The sequence below is a fragment of the Canis lupus genome, chromosome 15 (genome assembly GCF_048164855.1).
Source record: "Canis lupus baileyi chromosome 15, mCanLup2.hap1, whole genome shotgun sequence".
Classification (NCBI taxonomy): Eukaryota; Metazoa; Chordata; class Mammalia; order Carnivora; family Canidae; genus Canis; species Canis lupus.
In genome coordinates this window covers 46,366,942-46,385,073 of record NC_132852.1, presented here as the reverse complement: position 1 = coordinate 46,385,073, position 18,132 = coordinate 46,366,942, and the positions used below count along the sequence as shown (strand labels likewise).

General features: G+C 46.2%; 1 protein-coding gene and 1 pseudogene across 2 annotated transcripts in view; both read left to right on the top strand.

Annotated features, from left to right (window-relative positions):
* Window positions 1-17,904, top strand: part of NUB1 (negative regulator of ubiquitin like proteins 1) — a 29,236-nt gene extending 11,332 nt beyond the window's left edge. For both annotated transcript variants that reach the window (XM_072776930.1, XM_072776931.1), the window contains 10 exons: window positions 422-604; window positions 787-878; window positions 3,235-3,341; window positions 8,466-8,652; window positions 9,364-9,471; window positions 10,444-10,596; window positions 13,874-14,020; window positions 15,795-15,890; window positions 16,564-16,741; window positions 16,914-17,904. In XM_072776930.1, coding sequence (XP_072633031.1) covers window positions 422-604; window positions 787-878; window positions 3,235-3,341; window positions 8,466-8,652; window positions 9,364-9,471; window positions 10,444-10,596; window positions 13,874-14,020; window positions 15,795-15,890; window positions 16,564-16,741; window positions 16,914-17,107 — 1,445 coding nt within the window. In that variant the 3' untranslated portion in view covers window positions 17,108-17,904. The remainder of the gene's footprint in view (window positions 1-421; window positions 605-786; window positions 879-3,234; window positions 3,342-8,465; window positions 8,653-9,363; window positions 9,472-10,443; window positions 10,597-13,873; window positions 14,021-15,794; window positions 15,891-16,563; window positions 16,742-16,913) is intronic.
* Window positions 10,361-10,520, top strand: LOC140605551 (U4 spliceosomal RNA; annotated as a pseudogene).
* Window positions 17,905-18,132: the final 228 nt, after the last annotated feature.

Below are 18,132 nucleotides of genomic sequence, written 5' to 3'. Positions count from 1 at the left end.
CCTAAACCGCTGAGCCACCCAGGGATCCCCATATTTTATTTATTTGAGAGTGAGAAGGCATGAGGGAATACAAGCAGGGGAACAGAGTACAGTCAGGGGTAGGGGCAGAGGGAAAAGCAGACTCCCTACCGAGCAGTGACCCCAACGCAGGGCTCTATCCCAGGTCCCTGAGATCATGGCCTGAGCCAAAGGCAGACACTTCACCAAGTAAGCCACCCAGGTGCTCCCACTGGCTGATTTTACCCCCTGCTTAACAGTAACAGAATCACACAGCCAGATGTCAGTGTGTTCTTACCAAGTATGTGGCCAGGGGGCTCATGAGTACTAACGCAGGTGTAGGAGTTCCATTTAACAGAGAGAATGACTGTGATCCGGTTCATTTAATGGCTCTCTTTGTGGCAAGGATTTTTGATTTTTACAGGGAAAACCCTTGAAGAACAAGGAGTAACACACAATGTCAAAGCTATGGTGCTCGAACTAAAACAATCTGAAGAGGATGTGAGGAAAAACTTCCAGGTTGAAGAAGAAGAGCAAAATGAAGCTGAACTAAAAGAGAGAAGAATTCAGAGGACCAAGAGAGGCCTGGAGATACTGGCGGAGAGAGGTACACGGAGCTCTGGGCTGTTTCCCTCGGGTTTAAAGGTGGTGGCACAGCACCTGGGGCGGAGGTTGGGGCACAGGGGGCACAGTTCTCATGGACTTTCCTCCCCACCGGCTGATGTTCCTGATGTCCCATTACTGCCTTTTAGTGTTGAATTCATGGAGTTCCTTTTGGTTCTGTTGCAGCTGAGATGGTGGTGGATCCAGAAACCACACCGTATTTAGACATAGCTAACCAGACGGGCAGATCTATCAGAATTCCTCCTTCGGAAAGAAAAGTACGTACTAGAGGAACATATGGCTTGTGCTTTGATTTGCTGTCAGAACAGAAGTGGTTTTCAGTGGTTTTCCTGGACGGTTAGAAAGGATTAGAAACAGTTTTCCATTAGAGCTTATAAACAGAGGATGTAAGCATGCGAGGAGCACCTGCGTACAGCAGACTCGCCCTGTGATTTTCAGTGCAGTAGAACAAAATGGCTTGATGGCCTGATGGCCATGTGCTGCCTTTCACTTAATTGTCTCTTTGTGGTAGTGGTGGTTTTGGTGGGGGTCGTTTTTGTTTTTGTTTTTGTTTTTGTTTTACCAGATGGCCATGTCCTCTTAAGGGCTGGATCAGACTAGGGAGCTGGAGAGGAGAAGAGAGGGGGCATGTATTTTGAGAAAAGCCCGACAGGTGCTTCTTCCCATCACTCCCTGCCTTCCCATTTCCCTGTTTGCTCATTTGGAATAGGCAGGAGGTGGTGTGATTTTTTTTTTAAATTTATTTATTTATCTATGATAGACACAGAGAGAGAGGTGGTGTGATCTTTGAACACACTCCAGGAGGTCTTTACAGCAGGATTCTATAGCTGGGACCCTGAGATGAGTGTCTGACCTAGAGTCCAGTAGCTTCTAATAATAAGAGCTGTGATGACTGTGGGTCAGGTCAGCTTTAATTTTTCTGTCTTTAAAGGACAAGGTTGAGTAGGCTTTACTATATCACTTATTTAAAATGAGGGATTAAAGTTGAATTTTTATAAGAAAACTTGGTAGCTCTCAGTGGATTGATGCTTGATTACTAATGTTAGTAATCATTTGCCCACAGCTCTCTTATGTTAAATGATGGTAGCTAGGGCCACCTGGCTCGCTCAGCCGGTGGAGCATGCAACTCTTGATCTCAGGGTTGTAAGTTTGAGCCCCATGTTGGGTGTTGAGGTTACTTTTTTAAAATCTTTGAAAAAAATGATATACAGATTGTTCTAGAAAACCTACAAACTGAATTATATAAAAACTCAAATCTAAAAAAAAACCTCAAATCTAAATATTAATGAACTTAAATTTTTGGACTTTTTTTTTTTTTTAAAGTAAGCTTTGTGCCCAAAATGGGGCTTGAACTCACAGCCTTGAGACGAAGAGTAGCATTCTCGGGACACCTGGGTGGTTCAGTGGTTGACCGTCTGCCTTTGGCTCAGGGCGTGATCCCAGAGTCCTGGAATCGAGTCCCACATTGGGCTTCTTGTAGGGAGCCTGCTTCTCCCTCTGCCTGTGTCTCTCATGCATAAATAAATAAAATCTTAAAAAAGAAAAAAAGAAAAAAATAATAGTATTCTCTAGTGACTGAGCCAGCCAGGCGCCTATGGATTACCTTTTAAAAATTGTTTTAGGAATACTGGAGTTGGCAAATACTTCAGAAAAAAACTTGATTTAAACTAGAAAGTGAAGGGCGCTTGGGTGGCCCAGTTAAGTGTCCGCCTTCAGCTCATGTTATGATCCAGGGTCCCGGGATCGAGCCCAACATTGGGCTCCCTGCTCAGTGGGGAGCCTGCTTCTCCCTCTCCCTCTGCCACTCCCTCTGCTTTTGCTCTCTCTGTCAAATAAAATCTTAAAAAAAAAAAAAAAAAAAAAAAGGCTAGAAAGTAAAATAATTTTTTTTTTTTTTAGGAAAGACAGAGAAAGCATGAACACAAGGGTCAGAGAGAGAGAATTCCAAGCAGGCTCCAGCATGGAGCTGGCTGTGGGACTTGATCTCACCATCCTGAGATCATGACCTGGGCTGAAACCAAGAGTCAGACGAATAACCGATTGAGCCACCCAGGTGCCCATGAATGCTTTTTATCAAAAGGATAACAGGCATTACTGGCTACTTTTTATTTGTTCAGTCTTACTGAATACTAGTAATAGAGCTAAATCAGCAGATACTAAAATAAACTGATGGAAACAAATGGACACATGCTGGTTATGACCCTATCGGCCACATTACACTGAGTGCTTGATTTCATCATTAAAATGAAATGAAGCTTTGATTGTATTTCTCTTAATTTTAGTTTTTATATTTAGTTGTGATCTTGTTTTTTTTTTCATTTTATTTGATTTCTTTAGATTTTTTTTTTTTTAAGATTTTATTTATTTATTCATGAGAGACACAGAGAGAGGCAGAAACACAGAACACAGGCAGAGGGAGAAGCAGGCTCCATGCAGGGAGCCCGACCTGGGACTCGATCCCAGGTCTCCAGGATCATGCCCTGGGCTGAAGGTGGCGCTAAACCACTGGGCCACCGGGGCTGCCCATGTTTTCTTTAGATTTAAATATACTTTTAATATAATTTGTTTATTATAGTTTAAAGTGATGTTTTTTTAAATCTGTATTTTTTCTAGGCCCTTATGTTAGCTATGGGATATCATGAGAAAGGCAGAGCTTTCCTGAAAAGAAAAGAATATGGAATAGCCTTGCCATGTCTGTTGGATGCTGACAAATATTTCTGGTAGGCACTTTTGTACTTGGTGTTACCAGTTTTAAGGAAATTAGCCCAGATGACACACAGCACTATCTCTGCCCTAGATACTTCAGACTTCAGGTTTTCACCCAAGACAGTGGTTAATGTGAAAAGAATAGTTACAGTGTAGACCAGTTTGTAAATTATTTCATTCCTTCAGATTTCTAATGTCTCTTCCCTGTAAAGAATTTTATAAACATATGCACTTATTTTATTTTTGTCACCCTCATGTAGGAGCTATGTCTGTTTCCTGTGATGTGTTGTCAGCCTGCACCATCCATTGTGCAGTCCCTGGCAGCTTTTCCCCCTTTTTTGGTGTGGTTGTTGATGATCATTCCCCAAATCCATTGTTTCCTTAGGGACTGCTAAATAGTGATACCTTATTATTCCTTCTGCGTTTATTGCTGGGATTCTTGTGAAAAGGAATATTATTCTTCGTCAGTTATTTGGTTATGGTGAGGTACAGTTTGTACAGAAAGAATAAAATGCTTGGTTCTTTCCTATTTTCTTGTTTTCAGAATAAAGGAAGTACTTCCCTAGAATTTTCCAAAAAGGATATCACCAGTGAGGTTTTCTTTCTTCTTCCTTCTTGTTTTGTTTTGTTTTTAAGTATCAATATGAACTCATGGATTTTAACACCTTAAATGTGTTTCAAACCTCAGTGCTTAAATTGATCATCTTTGGCCAATAAGTGGGTCCTGTCCTGCATCCTTTCAACCTGATCCTGGAGGTCTCTAGTATCCAGAGGTGTTCCAGACTCATCCTGATGTTTTCTGCCCCCGATCAGGCATTGGTGGCTTCCCAAAGGCTCCTGATTCCTCTTGATGGGAAACTAATCCTGGCAGAGAAACATTTGAAAAATAGACTTAATATCTAAAAATGGTCCAAAGTTAACAACTTTAGGGTTTTCTTTTTCATTTTGACGAATTCCCAGGATATACTGCACACTTCACAAGGATAAATACAAATGTTTATGGTTTGCCAGCCATATTAGCAGCAGGCACCCTTGAGTTTTAAGTGAGAAAAATCTAGATTTAAACTAACTTAAGCAAAAAGGGGGATTTATTTCTTAAATATTTGGGAGGACGGGGCAGATCTGAAAATAACTAGAACAAAGACCCAGTGCCTTTCAGGTTTTCTAACTCTGCTACTTTGTCTCAGCTTCTGTGCTCCTTTCTTTCTCCTTGGCTGTTCCTGGTGCTGGCTGCAGTTTAGGTCCTTCAGACTCAGATACATTGTTCATTTCCTTCCATAGGTTTTTTTATTACAGAAAATTTCAAATATGTATAAAAGTAAAGGTTAGTACAGTGAATTCCTGTGTTTCTAATCCAGCCTCAGCAGTCACCAAGACATAGTTGATTTTAATTTGTCCCTATGAACCTTTCTCAATCTTTTTATCCCAGACAAATCCTTGAAATAATTTTCAGGTCTCCAGGAACCCCCGAATAAAAATAACTATCTTCAGTTCACAGTACGTAGTAGACATAATAACCTAATGATCATTGTCAGTGCCTCAGTAGAGAATTTTTTTTTCCTGAAGCTCTCTTTATTCAGGCTGACTTATCAGCATAGTTTTAGTGTAAGTGCTTCCTCTTAGTAAAGGAGATCAACTCTAGTGCAGGTCAGGGATGTGGGTGGAAGACACTTCAGTTGTTCTGTCCCCTTCCTACCTCCAGGTAGGCTGGAAGTTCCATCAGAACTTTCTGTGATACGTCTTGGGGTATGGTAGACAGTATGATCCAGAGTAGTTTCTTTCCCTGCTTAAAACTCACAGTGGGATTTCTGCTTCCAGCCAAGATGGAGTAACAAGGACTGGATGTCCCCTATTACCTGAAGCAACTGGAAATTTGGGCAGAGTGTATGAAAACTGCAGTTTTTGGTAGGGAAACAATCTGGGGGAGCCCTGTAATCCTTTCAGCTCACTACCTAGAGAGTCTGTAGGCTGCAGCGCAGGGACGAGAAACCCAGGTGGAGCCTCCTGGTCTCCCTGGAGTTGAAGAAATGGAGCTAGGAATCCAGGGAGGCCAAAGTGTGAGAGGAGAGAGCTGCCTGCAGGAATGTGTCACAAAGCTTCAAAAGGTGTCCTTGGAGTATTCCCTTGAGTAATGATCAGCACGTGCCTATTAGGAAACCACCCAGGGCAAGGGAACCCCCACCCCCACCCCCACCCCTGCCCGCCCAGAGGAGCAGAGAACAATCTTCAGAGTTCAGAAGGCCAAGAATAATTTGTGCTCCCACCAGCCACAGTGGGAAACTATGAGACATCACAGAATTCAGAAGGGTGTTGCCTCAGCAGTAGGGCAAACTCACTTCCAAGGGCTGCTGTGGTCCCACCTAGCAAAGCTTCAAAGCAAGCCTTAAAAGGATCATACTGTTTTCAAATAACTGCATCTCAGACAAAGCTCAGTAATATTTATAGAGATACAGAAATATCCAGTCATCAATTAAAAACGGACAGTTGTGCAAAGAGGCAGGGAATTACAGCTGTAATAAAGAGAATAGTCAATGGAAACAGACTCAGAAGTGACATAGAAGATAGAATTCATTGGCTAGGACATTGAAACAGTTACTGTAGCCACATTCCATATATTCGGGAAGGTTGAGGAAGGATAGAGCATGTTAAATAGACATGGAACATCCACCAGAGAGCCACACTGGAATTGCAGAGATGAAAAATACAGTGTCTGAGGTGAAGAGCATGGGGTGGGATACAGTGCAGATTGGATACCACAGAAGGAAAGATGGGTACATGTGAAGATGGGGCAATAGAAATGATCCAACAGGAATCCTTTGAAAAGACTGAAAATTTTTTAAAAATTGGACACAATACCCACAATTTAGTTGTAAAGCAGTTTCAGATGACCTGATACATCAATAATTGTAGTCCCTGCAAAAGGAGGCAGCCAGCCCCCCACCCCCCACAAAAGAATCTTAAGAAGTAATGGCCAAAATTTTTCGCAGTTTCTTGAAAACTATAAACCCCCAGATAACTGTAATGAGTCTCAAGTATAAGAAGTAAGAAAAACACCACAGTGAGGCCACTATAATCTGGTTCCTTCAAGCCAGTGATTGAAAAGACTTCTTAGTCGACCTTTCTGGGGGAAAAAAAAATTGGGGATATGTATGTAAGCTTAGCTTACCTTTTGGAATTGACATCTTTATTTTAATAAAAATTTAAAACTCATAAGGCAAAGAGAATAAATTTCTGTTAAATAACTGTTTTTAGCCCAAGTGGGACTGAATTTTTCTAAAGGTAGGTTCAGTAGGCTTTGTTTAAATAAACATTGCTCATTTATTATAATTCATGTTTTTAACCTGAAAACTCACCATTGAGTATGAAAGCTACTAGAACCATAAGCCAAAGCAGTATTAATAAAAATATAAGATACAATTTTATACAAGGTCTTAAAAGTTTTCTTTCTGAGTGACATGATCAGGTTCAAATACGGGCCTTAATAGTTGCAGAATCATTAACTGTGTCGATTTTGTGGTATCTTTTATAGGTCTCTAAATGAATAGCAAGTATTATTTCTGAAACTAAAAGAATCACCTGTACTTTGTTAGTCTGAGACCTGGGGTTGTTTTTATGTTTTACAGTACTCCCTTCTGGAACGAACTTGCACACATGATTTTATTTTTATCTGAAATGAGGTGTTTTCTGTCCTTGCTCTTGCTTCTCATTAAACAACAATGAGCCTACACCCATGTAAGGCAGTGAAAACTGGGACAAAATGTCCCATTTTCTTACGAACGGCAGGATCATCATCTGTCACAGAAACAGAAATCTAGAATGTAGGGTCACCTCGAATGAAAGATCAGAGCACAGCCCACAGAGGTTTTCCTCTTCCCTTTCAAAGGCACGTTCTCAGGCCGAGCAGGCAGTTCAGGCAGGGGCCTGTGTGTGTGTGCATGTGTATGAAGTACAGGGTGTACCTCACAGAACTTTCATGAAGAGTAGAAACCGTGGGTGAAAAGTAGAACAGATAACTGTAGGAAGCTGCTCCAGCAGATTTCTCTTGCACCCAGTATACCATCTTGTGCAGACCCCAGAGCGCTGACGCTCCGCTCAGGAGGCTCCCACATCACACTATAAAGGACACCATCTCATTCCTTTGGTTTTTCTGTTTCTTCAAAGCAGATATTGATAGGCAAGGTGGGAAGCTTGAGGGCATGTAGATTTTGCAGTTTTATACAAGAGCAGTCTTATTTTTAATAGAATACCCACGAAAACAAACAGGCGAGACCTTTCAAGTTTCTTCCAGAGGTTTCCCATTTTGGTGACAAGAAAGTTCAGACATGAGGTCTAGATGTATGTTATGAATTTCTAAAAGTCACATTTTAAAATCAGAATAAATAAGCTCAATGTCCATCTTTATCAACATTTCCCTCTTCTCTGGACCTGAGTACAGCTACAGAGTAGCATTTCGCCTGCACCTGAGACCCCAGATCAGCTAAGCATTTCAAGCCTGGCATTTTCTGGATTGTTTTTCCTCCCAGCTTGACTGTGATTGGACATGAATGCCTTGTTTTCATCAGTTGAGGCATTCATAGTTAAGTAGTGATTTTTTTTGGAGGTGGGGGGGCTCTTTAAAGCATTATTCACAACTTTGGCTGTACATTAGACTCACCCAGGGAGATTTTTGATATACAACCTCCAAGGCCTACTTCCAGAGATTTCTGTTAGGATTTGATGTAGATGGAGCTTCAGCATCAGTAAGAAACAAAAGAAAAAAATCCTCAGGTTTGCAGTCAGCGTTGGAAACCTTTGCTTTAAACCACGGTCTCCTCATGTTTGCTGAAGGGTTCTGACACCGTGACCTCAATTTCCACTTCTTGCTGAACCTCTTTCCCAGGTAGCAAGAGTATGTGTGTGTTTATGCCTGGGGCAGTGGGGTGGTGGTTGTATCACACTTCGTGGTGAGCCCTAACTGCTTTTTTCCCCGTCAGGAGGATTCAGATTATAAATATAGCTCCCTTTGTAAGCAGTGGGGTCTGTGCTGTATAGCAGCCAGTCTTTGGAAATATAGCAGAACCTGGAAAAGACTTCCAGTAATTCACAAAAAGGTTTTTAATGTGACTTTTCTGTGATGTCATTTCCTTCCGCTCCCCTAGTGAGTGTTGCAGGGAACTGCTGGATACAGTAGATAACTATGCAGTGCTCCAGCTGGATATAGTGTGGTGTTACTTCTGCTTGGAACAACTGGAATGCCTTGATGATGCAGAAAAAAAATTAAACTTGGCTCAGAAATGCTTTAAAAATTGCTACGGAGAAAACCACCAGAGGCTGGTCAACATAAAAGTATGTTACTGTAATTTGTTTTATGTATTATTGAGCCCATTTCTATGATCTGAGTTTATTCCTGCTACAAAATTTAGACTGCTGCCAAAAGGTGATTTGGCAGTAGTATCCACAGGGTTCTTTTGAAGCTCTCCTTTAATGGGAATTTGAAATGTGTTACAAGTTGGGCTATTACTTTGGCCTGTGCAGTGTTTAGCTGGAGGGACAGTCTTCCAGTCCTAGAACCCCGTCGATGATCACCTCGACCAAGAGAGCTGGTGACCGTGTTCAGTAGCGTCTCATGGAAGATTTGAATGCAGAAAAAATAGACATTTTGAATGGTAACAGTTGACACGAGTGAGTCACAGCTCAAGAGCTGTGATTTGAATAACGATTTTTGTAAGGTGATTTCCACAAGTCATCAGAATTCTGCTTGGAAATTTCAGGGGAGTATAAAATATCCCTGGTTTGGGTTTTTGTGTACTTCCTTACTGACCAGAAGAACTACAGTCTTGGGTGTCTGGACACAGGTGTTCTGACCAATTCTTCCTTGTGGGACATAAGGTGTCATTGTCCTCTGAGATCTTTACTTTTGCCCTCAGCAATAACTAAAGATAGAAACATTTTAGTCACACTGTTTTGCCCCTGTAGAGATGAAGGGAATTATAAGTGTGAATATTCTAGATCTGAAATTAGAAATAATTTTATACTTTTTTCCCCCAATAACTTTAGGGGAACTGTGGGAAAGAGAAGGTATTGTTTTTAAGACTTTACTTGCTTCAAGGTATCCGAAACTATCACAGTGGAAATGGTGAAGAGGCTCGTGAGTATCTCAACAAGGTAAGAAAATGAATACTCCAGGGAGTATTTTCACCTACTTTTTTTTTCATCCCAAGATGTCAAGTATTTCATAAACTCAGTAGTGTGGTGAGGAACTTGCCTCTGTCCTCTGTGCCCTCTGCGTCACACAGGCCATAGCCGTACTCGTATTTGCTAGGGTGCATGTGAGCTGCTGTGATAAGGAAACCTCAGAAAGACAGTGACTTTAATTGGCTGTAGTCTCCATGTCTCATCTAGCAGCATGGAGATGAGCAGGCGGGTCAGTGGAGCAGCTTGGCCAGCCTCTGTGTGGCAGCCATGGTGGCTCCTGTCAGTCCTCTTCCAGCCAGCAGAGGGGGAGAGAGGGAGAGAGAGATGGAGGGAGGGAGGGAGGGAGGGAAGGAGGGAGGGAGGGAGTGCTTGTGTGTGTGTGTGTGTGTGTGTGTGTGTGTGTGTGTGAGAGAGAGAGAGAGAGAGAGAGTTTGTGTGTGTGTGAGAGAGAGTCCAGGGCTGCCTCTGGAAGGACCAGAAGTTGGGGCTGTCACTCCTACTACAGGCCACTGGCCTGGACTTAACCACCTAGCTACACCTGGTTGCAGGAGAGGGTGAGAAATGCCATGTGCACAGCTCAAATTCAGGGTATTTGGTGACAGAAACGGAGGAGATAGCGGATACCAGCCCTGCCCATAATACTCGGCCTGTTTCCTTCTGTTCAGTATGATACATCACATGTCTATTCTGTTCAAGCTGGTTGATAATAAGCAGGGTTGAGAGTTTTTATCTAAAATCTGACACACCCTAATTCACACTGGGTACAAGCTTCCTTTTTTCAGGCCTTAGCTTTGTGTTAAGTTTTAATGTTGCGAAGATTACATGCATGACTCTTGTATCTTTTTCTTGTCTGTAGGCAAGCTTTGCGCAGTGGCAGTATCGTAGCCAATGAGGTTTATCCGAGGAGCGATTATTGCTAATTGAAAACTTTCTTGTCTGTAGGCACGTCAACTCTTTAAAGAGCTCTACATTGATCCGTCAAAAGTTCACAATTTGTTGCAGTTGGGATTTACTGCCCAGGAGGCCCGGCTTGGCCTGAGGGCATGTGACGGGAACGTGGACCACGCGGCTGCCCATATTACCAACCGCAGAGAGGTACCTTAACTTGGTCTCGGTGACACTGGGTCTCAGCCTTTGCATAGGTGTGAAACTTGAGGCAATAGTAAGCCTATTTCCAAAATGCTATAGCTCCTGGGTATGAAAGAAAAGCAAACGATTGTTCCATAGTAGTTATAATCACAAGAAGCTCTTTATGCTTCAGACTGGGAAGAAACAGGAGAAACTTGCCTATTTTAATTGCATTAATTTCAGGCAGTGCAGTTGCCTTAGTTTTATTTCCTGCTGTGGTGGCAGTAGCTCCGAAGTCCATTATCCAAGTAGCCTGTCTGTGCATGTCTCCTCTCTCTGTTTTTTAACCGTGGTAGATTTCTGGAAAGCATTTTAAAAGGGGCTTTGTTTTCCCATGGGCCACTGTTAGGGCCACTGGGGCAGATAATTCCCAGTTTTATGAATGGGTTGTGGGTCAGATCAGTGGTAAAACCTGAACGAAGACCAGGTTTCTCACGCACTCTCCATGTCCTACCTGAGAATAGTGTTCTCGTGAGTTTTTATAAGTAGTAAAAATAAATGTTCTTAAAGAACAGTGGAGTCCCATCCCTTGTGTGTGTGTGTGTGTTAAGAGTTGAATCACAAAAAAAAAAAAAAAAAAAAAGTTGAATCACAGCCCTTGGAGAAAACGAAGGACAAAACAGCAGCGTATGTGGGTGGTGGGTGCTGTTCACTCTTCACCCAGTGGGTGTGGGTCCAGGCTGCTTTGGCTTAAATACTGGGGAGGTAGTTATGGACCTGCTTCGCTGTGAAGCACCCTGAAGCAGGACAAGTCTCTGGTTAGTTGGTTCAGTGGGGTCACCCTGAGGTGGAGAACCTGGCTTCTGTCTCTGTTGGCTGTTGTCACCTGGGTCTTCCTGTCGCGCCGGAGGCCGGGGCTGCCAATCAGAGACCTCAGAGCAGCACTGCGCTGCTCACTGGCGAGGGTGAGGGTTACAGAAGACCCTAGAACCCTCCACAGCCCTTCCCCAGGGTCCACTCTGCAGCTCCAGGAGGGTGGACAAAAGGGCGGCCTGGCATGGCTACCAAGTTCTGCTGCCCTCGCAGCCCCCAAGGCTTTTGGTGTGGGCGTTTCCATCTCCATCTCCGCCAGCCGAGGGGGCACAGATTCCTAGAAGTGTTGTTGTACAGTGTGGCTCTCAGCAGAGGCTAGTTTCCCGTGAGGCAGGAGCAGCCGGAAGCCTACCAGCCTGCTTCCCCATGACAAGCTCACCAGCCCCGTCCTACAGCCCGTTCACCCCGGCACCCCCAGCACCCGAGCCTCCCCCGCTCCACCCTCCCAGCGGCCTGACTACTGCCTCCACCACACGGCTCAGTGCGGTACCCCCAGCCTCTGCCCCGTCCGTTTTATTGTTCCAGTTTCTAGTGTAAAGGGAAACATCAGGAAAACTACTTTTCTCCTGTGTGTCCACATGATTAACAGGAAGGCGAACTAGACCCTTGTACTTGAAGGAGCCGCACTTTAAGGATCCGACCTCCTGGCAGATCGGGGTGAGATGAAGCCGGATCCTGCATCTGCTGGCCGGCAGCACCCTTCTCTGTGTTTGAATGTTGTGCAGGTGTCTTGGAATATAAATGGAAGAGCTAAAATTGGAGGCAGGGGGTGGGGCAGGTAGGGGCAGCTGATGCAGCAGGGAGGTGAGAATACAGGTCAAAACGCCGGTGCTACAGAATCCCTTCGCTGGCCCATGTGGTTGAGGAGCAGGGGGGACAGGGCAGCATGGGGACATGGAGGACGGGTGTTGGGACCCTGGGTGCCAGAGGAGGCACTGGCACCTGGCCAGTGGGGCTCTGAGGCTCTAGATGGCCAAGCCTGCTGCCTGGGTGGAGGTCAGAGGCATCAGCAGGAGGACGTGGGTGTTGGGGTGAAGGGAGTGGCCCTGCCACGTCCCCATCAGCAGGGGCAGGCTGCTCATCAGTAGGTTGTCCAGTTTGAAACAGGAAATTAGAGTCAAAGGATGCCTTCGTCCCTGGGTATGTTTTGGCCAGTCACTGGTCTGTAGTCCTGCGGGCTCTGTGGGAATTCTTGGCAGCACTGTGATGACTCCTTTCTTCCCAAGAGATGAGGCTCTGTCCCTCTTGTGTGCAAGATCGGTGGCACTTGTTGCTTGGGCTGAGCCACGGAGGAGGGATAGACGAAGAAGAAAAAGCCGTTCTCTTCACTGTTTTCCTGGTGTTGGCCGAGGGCTCACCATCTCCAGAATTGTGCAAAAGCCCTCAGCCCAGCTCTGCAGTCAGCCGTGACCTTAACCAGCAGGCCACTTAACTTTCTTTAGAGTTTTTCTGTCTTCTCATTGGCAAAATTATGAGGTTGGATTAAATTAGTGGTTTTCAAGTTGTTTTAGTTTTGTTTTTTTGGTCAGCAGAATCTGTAGTTTTTTTTTTTATTTTTTTTATTTTAGAGAGTGCAAGGGGAGGGGCAGAGGGAGAGAAGCAGGCTCCCCACTGAGGGCAGAGCCCAACATGGGCTCCGTCCATATCCCCACCCTGAGATCATGACCTGAGCCGAAATCAAGAGCTGGACACTTAATTGAGCCACCCAGGTGCCCCTAGAATGACATTTGTTTCCAAAACAAATTCTGAACTCTCCTGATTGGGGCTGAGATGGGAGAGAAGAGGCTAGAACTTTTTGTAGCCCTTCTCAGGCTTTGGCAGCAACAGAAGGCACTTCTGAGACTCAGAGTCAAGAGTCATGGGATTAGATGGCCTTTATCTCCTGGCATTGAGTGTTCTGGAGGTTTTAAATGGGTTGATAGGCCCTAGGAGCACCTGGAGTGGGGTGGATACATCTGCATCTTTGGTATCATCCGGCACACTGCCCCCACCCCCCATTCAGACTCCACATTTTAACAAGATCCCAGGACTTAACCAGGGGCCAGAAAGCCCCCCTTCCCACCCCCCAGCCATGGATAAAGCTCCTCTACCCCCTTCCTGGAAGAGGAGCCATCCATGTCTCAGCCTGAGCAGCAATGAGCTCCCTGGGACTGGGCAGGTGGTAACTGAGGCACTCTCCTCTGCCCCAGACAGAGCTCTCCAGCTCTCACTGCCCGCCCCCCCCCCCCGCCCCCCGGAGCAGTGCCATGCCCTCTTCGTGCCCTCTGCGCTAGCCTGCAGCCCTCGTGCTGTAGATGTGGGACATGCTGAGAGGTTCATCCCCCTTGTTTTCCACTCTGCGTGGCAACCCCAGGAATCCTACAGAGCATAGATTGAGAAGGTTTCCTGCAGAACCTCAATCCCCAACTCTGACTTTACTGTTTTCCTAAAGGAATTGGCCCAAATAAGGAAAGAGGAAAAAGAGAAGAAAAGACGCCGGCTGGAGAACATAAACTCCTTGAAAGGAATGGGCTACTCTACTCATGCAGCCAAGCAGGCCCTGCATCAGGCCAGTGGGAACCTGGACGAAGCCCTGAAGGTAGCGCCTCCCCTGCAGCCCACCCTGAGCGCCCCTGCTTGTGGGTCATGGGCTCCCCTCCATGTCCTTCCGTGGTGCGTGGGGTCCCCCTGCCAGGGCCTTCTCCCAGTCCTGGTTTGGATCCAAAGGTCAGTTCTCTCGTTCTCGGTCCCAATAGCAGAGCCCACAGGGCAGAGCTTTGTGGAAGGTTTCTAATGGCAACACCAGGAGTTTAGCAGAGATGTGGAGGAAGAAAAGAGTTACTAAAGCCTTAGGATAGTTTTCTTTTAGCTAAAAAAAAAAATTTTAATATTGTTTTATTGATTCAGTCAGTACACGTTGGCCTCAGGGAGCCCACAGAGTGTTGGGGAGACAGAACACAGTGGAGGGAAGGCCACTGTGTGGGAGCACAGCATGCGGGGAGCAGGGGTTCCGCTGAGTTGTGGAGGGTCACACAGGCTGGCCAGGCAGAGGGGGGTGCCTCTTTGGGCAGGCACAGGACCCACATGAGAGTGGAGGCCCAAGGGAGAGGGAGCTGCGGGCCAGGTGGGCAGGTGTCCCCTCACTTGCCCTGCTGAGGAGTTCACACTGGGCCCTGCAGGCAGCTAGGAGCATTCCCTGCCTTTGCTGTTTAATTCTCAAGACCTCCTGTCCATTCCTCAGAAGTTTCCATGAGTAAATGTATGTGTGCGTGTGTGTATACATTTATAAATGAACTTGAGTATCTAGTTTGACTTATGTTGGAAAAATATAAAGGCAGGACATTCTAAATACATGGAAGGACCGATGGCCCCCCCCAGGAGATTTTTTTTTTTAATTTTTTAAATTAATTATTTATGATAGAGAGAGAGAGAGAGAGAGAGAGAGAGAGAGGCAGAGACGCAGGCAGAGGGAGAAGCAGGCTCCATGCCCCGGGAGCCCGATGTGGGACTCGATCCTGGACTCGACCCAGGTCTCCAGGATGGCACCCTGGGTCAAAGGCAGGCGCCACACCGCTGTGCCACCCAGGGATTCCCCCCCCCCCCAGGAGATTTAACTACACAAGTAGCAAGTGAGATGTGCCACCAGTATGGAAGTAATTAAGGGACACTCCTCAAAAGGGTTTTTAAAGGTTAAGAGTAAGTATTGTGTGATATGGAAATCAAGGGTCAAAAGAACTCTGTCCTCTCCTTGACATTTTAAATTGAAATGTAGCCCATGACACTCCAAAGAGAAATGACCCCGGGGCCGCCCTGCACCTCCAAGAAGCCTATGTGCTTATGGCCCTGCCTGACCTGTGGCCCCAGAGGCTGAGCTCTGGTACCTTCCACTTCCCAGGGATCTTTTTTTTTTTCTTTTTTTTTTAAAGATTTAATTTATTTATTCATGAGAGACAGAGAGAGAGAGCGTGGAGAGACACAGGCAGAGGGAGAAGCAGGCTGCATGCAGGGAGCCCAATACAGGACGTGATCCTGTGTCTCCAGAATCACGCCCTGGGCTGAAGGTGGCGCTAAACCGCTAAGGCCCCACTCCCCACCCCCAGGGGATCTTTTGTGTGGCTAATCTTGCTCCTCCAGACCTCAAGTCCCATGGTACCTTTGGTAGGAAGCTGTCTAAACACCAGCATCCCCAGCCATACCTGGGCTGGGGGGATGGTCCCTTTCCCCTGCTTCCTTCACACCCTTTGCCCGGCCCCCCCACAGCATCCTACACTGTTAGTCGGGTGTCCCGTGACCAGTGTGCCTTGCAGCGAGGGGGTGCTTCATCTAAATGCACAGGTGTGAGTGCTGAGTAAAGGGTATTCCTGTGTTTCCAGATTCTTCTCAGCAATCCTCAGATGTGGTGGTTAAATGATTCAGATCCTGAAACGAACAACCAGCAAGAAAGTCCTTCCCAGGAAAACATTGACCAAGTAAGTAAGAATGGATTTGCGCCCCTCGCCCCCATGGCCTTGCACGGGGTGTGCTAATGTGATGAGGTGGGCAGGACAGGGCTCTAGGCAGGACTCGGGCCCACCCTAGGAGGCCAGCCGAGCATGCGGCAGTTGTGGTGGGTAGAAGTGAAGCAGGAGGTATTTCCTTCCAGAGTTGGAAATTGGAAGGCAACTGGAGGTTCTTTAGACTTTTTCTCTCTTGTATGCATAGAGAACTTTCCACATCAGCTACCTCTGCTTTCAAGCACGTCTCTGCCTGTGACCCATAAGGACATCACCGTGGCGACTCTGTCCACATTTCCCTCCCCCGTTAGCACACTGAGGGCCTTGTGACTGATTTCCTACAGGTCCTAGTGACCGTTGTAGCACGTCCCTGTGGGCCCACAAGCTTGTTGCCATTCTGAGAGGCCTGGGGGTTGGAACATTTGGCTCAGTCTTCCTCAATCCTTTCTGGGTGGCCCCATGTACCCGCTGGTGCTAAAGAGCAGTGTGACACAAGGCTTGGTGCTGTGTGCACACCAGGGGCCTTGGACACATATTCCCTGTGAGGCTGTCCCTGCCAGGGCAGGGGGCGGACGGGAGTGCTGGGCATGGGTCAGCTCTGTGTCGCCGAGGCCTGTGGGTAGCCACCACTTCCCCGTGCTCTCCCTAGCTGGTGTACATGGGCTTCGACGCTGTGGTGGCTGATGCTGCCTTGAGAGTGTTCAGGGGAAACGTGCAGCTGGCAGCTCAGACCCTCGCCCACAACGGAGGAACTCTTCCTCCTGACCTGCAGCTCTTGGTGGAAGACTCTTCATCAACGCCATCCACGTCCCCTTCCGACTCCGCAGGTAGGTCTGAGGCCTCTGAGTACCAAGGTGGGAGTGGGCCAGGGCAGGTGTGCCCTTCTGGACACAGCGCTGCTCTGTGCTTAGGCTGTGTGGCCAGGGAGGGCCTTGTGGATGTTCATGTGGGTCCGTTCCGTCTCCCCACCTCCGCTATAACCACGTTCCTCCGTTGTAGGTACCTCTAGTGCCTCAACAGATGAAGATATGGAAACCGAAGCTGTCAATGAAATACTGGAAGATATTCCAGAACATGAAGAAGATTATCTTGACTCAACACTGGAAGATGAAGAAATTATTATTGCAGAGTACTTATCTTATGTAGAAAATATAAAGTCAGCAACAAAGAAAAACAATAATGAGCAGAAATAAGTACTGAGTTTCTGCTTATAAATTCTATCATGAAAAGTCGAATGCAGGTCTTCTTTTTTTCCTTCTTTTGATCTGATTTTGCTGCACGGGTGCTTCCTACTTGGGTGCAGGAGGGATGAGTAGAGATCTGGGGCTGCTGTGAGGGCAGAGGGGGCTGGGGCAGAGGTGGGTGGGGTGCTGGTCCCTAACACTGACCTCAGGAAAGGAGCTGCCTCTGGCTTGATCTTCTTCCTGGCTGCCTTCAGAGGCTGCAGCCCTAACACGGTCTTCCCTGCTTGGCTTTTTACCCAGAAATGGGAAGGACATTCCTTCTGGGGAATAGGGTGGCCCCTGGGGAAGGTCTCCAGGAATTGCTGGTGGGGATGGGAAGCATCCAGATTCATCTGCTCTTCATTTTGCCTGGCTGTCCTGCTCTTCTGAGCTCATTGCTGACCTCTTCCTGCCTCCCATGATGCAGCTCTGCCTTCCTGCTTCAGCCTCACTGGCCCATCCCTGAATTTTAAATCTTCAGCCATTCCAAGCGCTTTGGGAGACTAAAGATGAGGCATTGACTATAGTAGCCATACCAAATCGTGGCAGACTTGAAAGTCCGTCTTCTATGCTCTTAGTTTAGTAAAATGTGCACTTGAAATTCAAGGTTGAAGTTGAGAATTTATAGATGTTCAAAATTCTTTATGAAAATAAAATCTTTTATTAAATGGGAAGGTTTTAAATGCTAACCAAAAGCAACTAATTTTTCATTAGCATTTTCGGATGCTGTGCTATCACATTAAACTCACTGCTGGCTGAGATACTTATCAGAGATTGAGATCTATGTTCTCTGGATTTGTGGGGGGTTTTGGGTATACATGGGTCCCAGAAGACTATTTCTAAAGGTGCATAGTCTCTTAATGGCCCAAATAACCACCCTCCCTGTGCCATGCATTCCTTCGTAGATGTGTATTAAATGAAAACCTGGTCCAGCCCCAGGACACCACTGGCAGCCGCAGTGTGCTGAATCAAGTGCCAGGTGTGTTCCTGACACT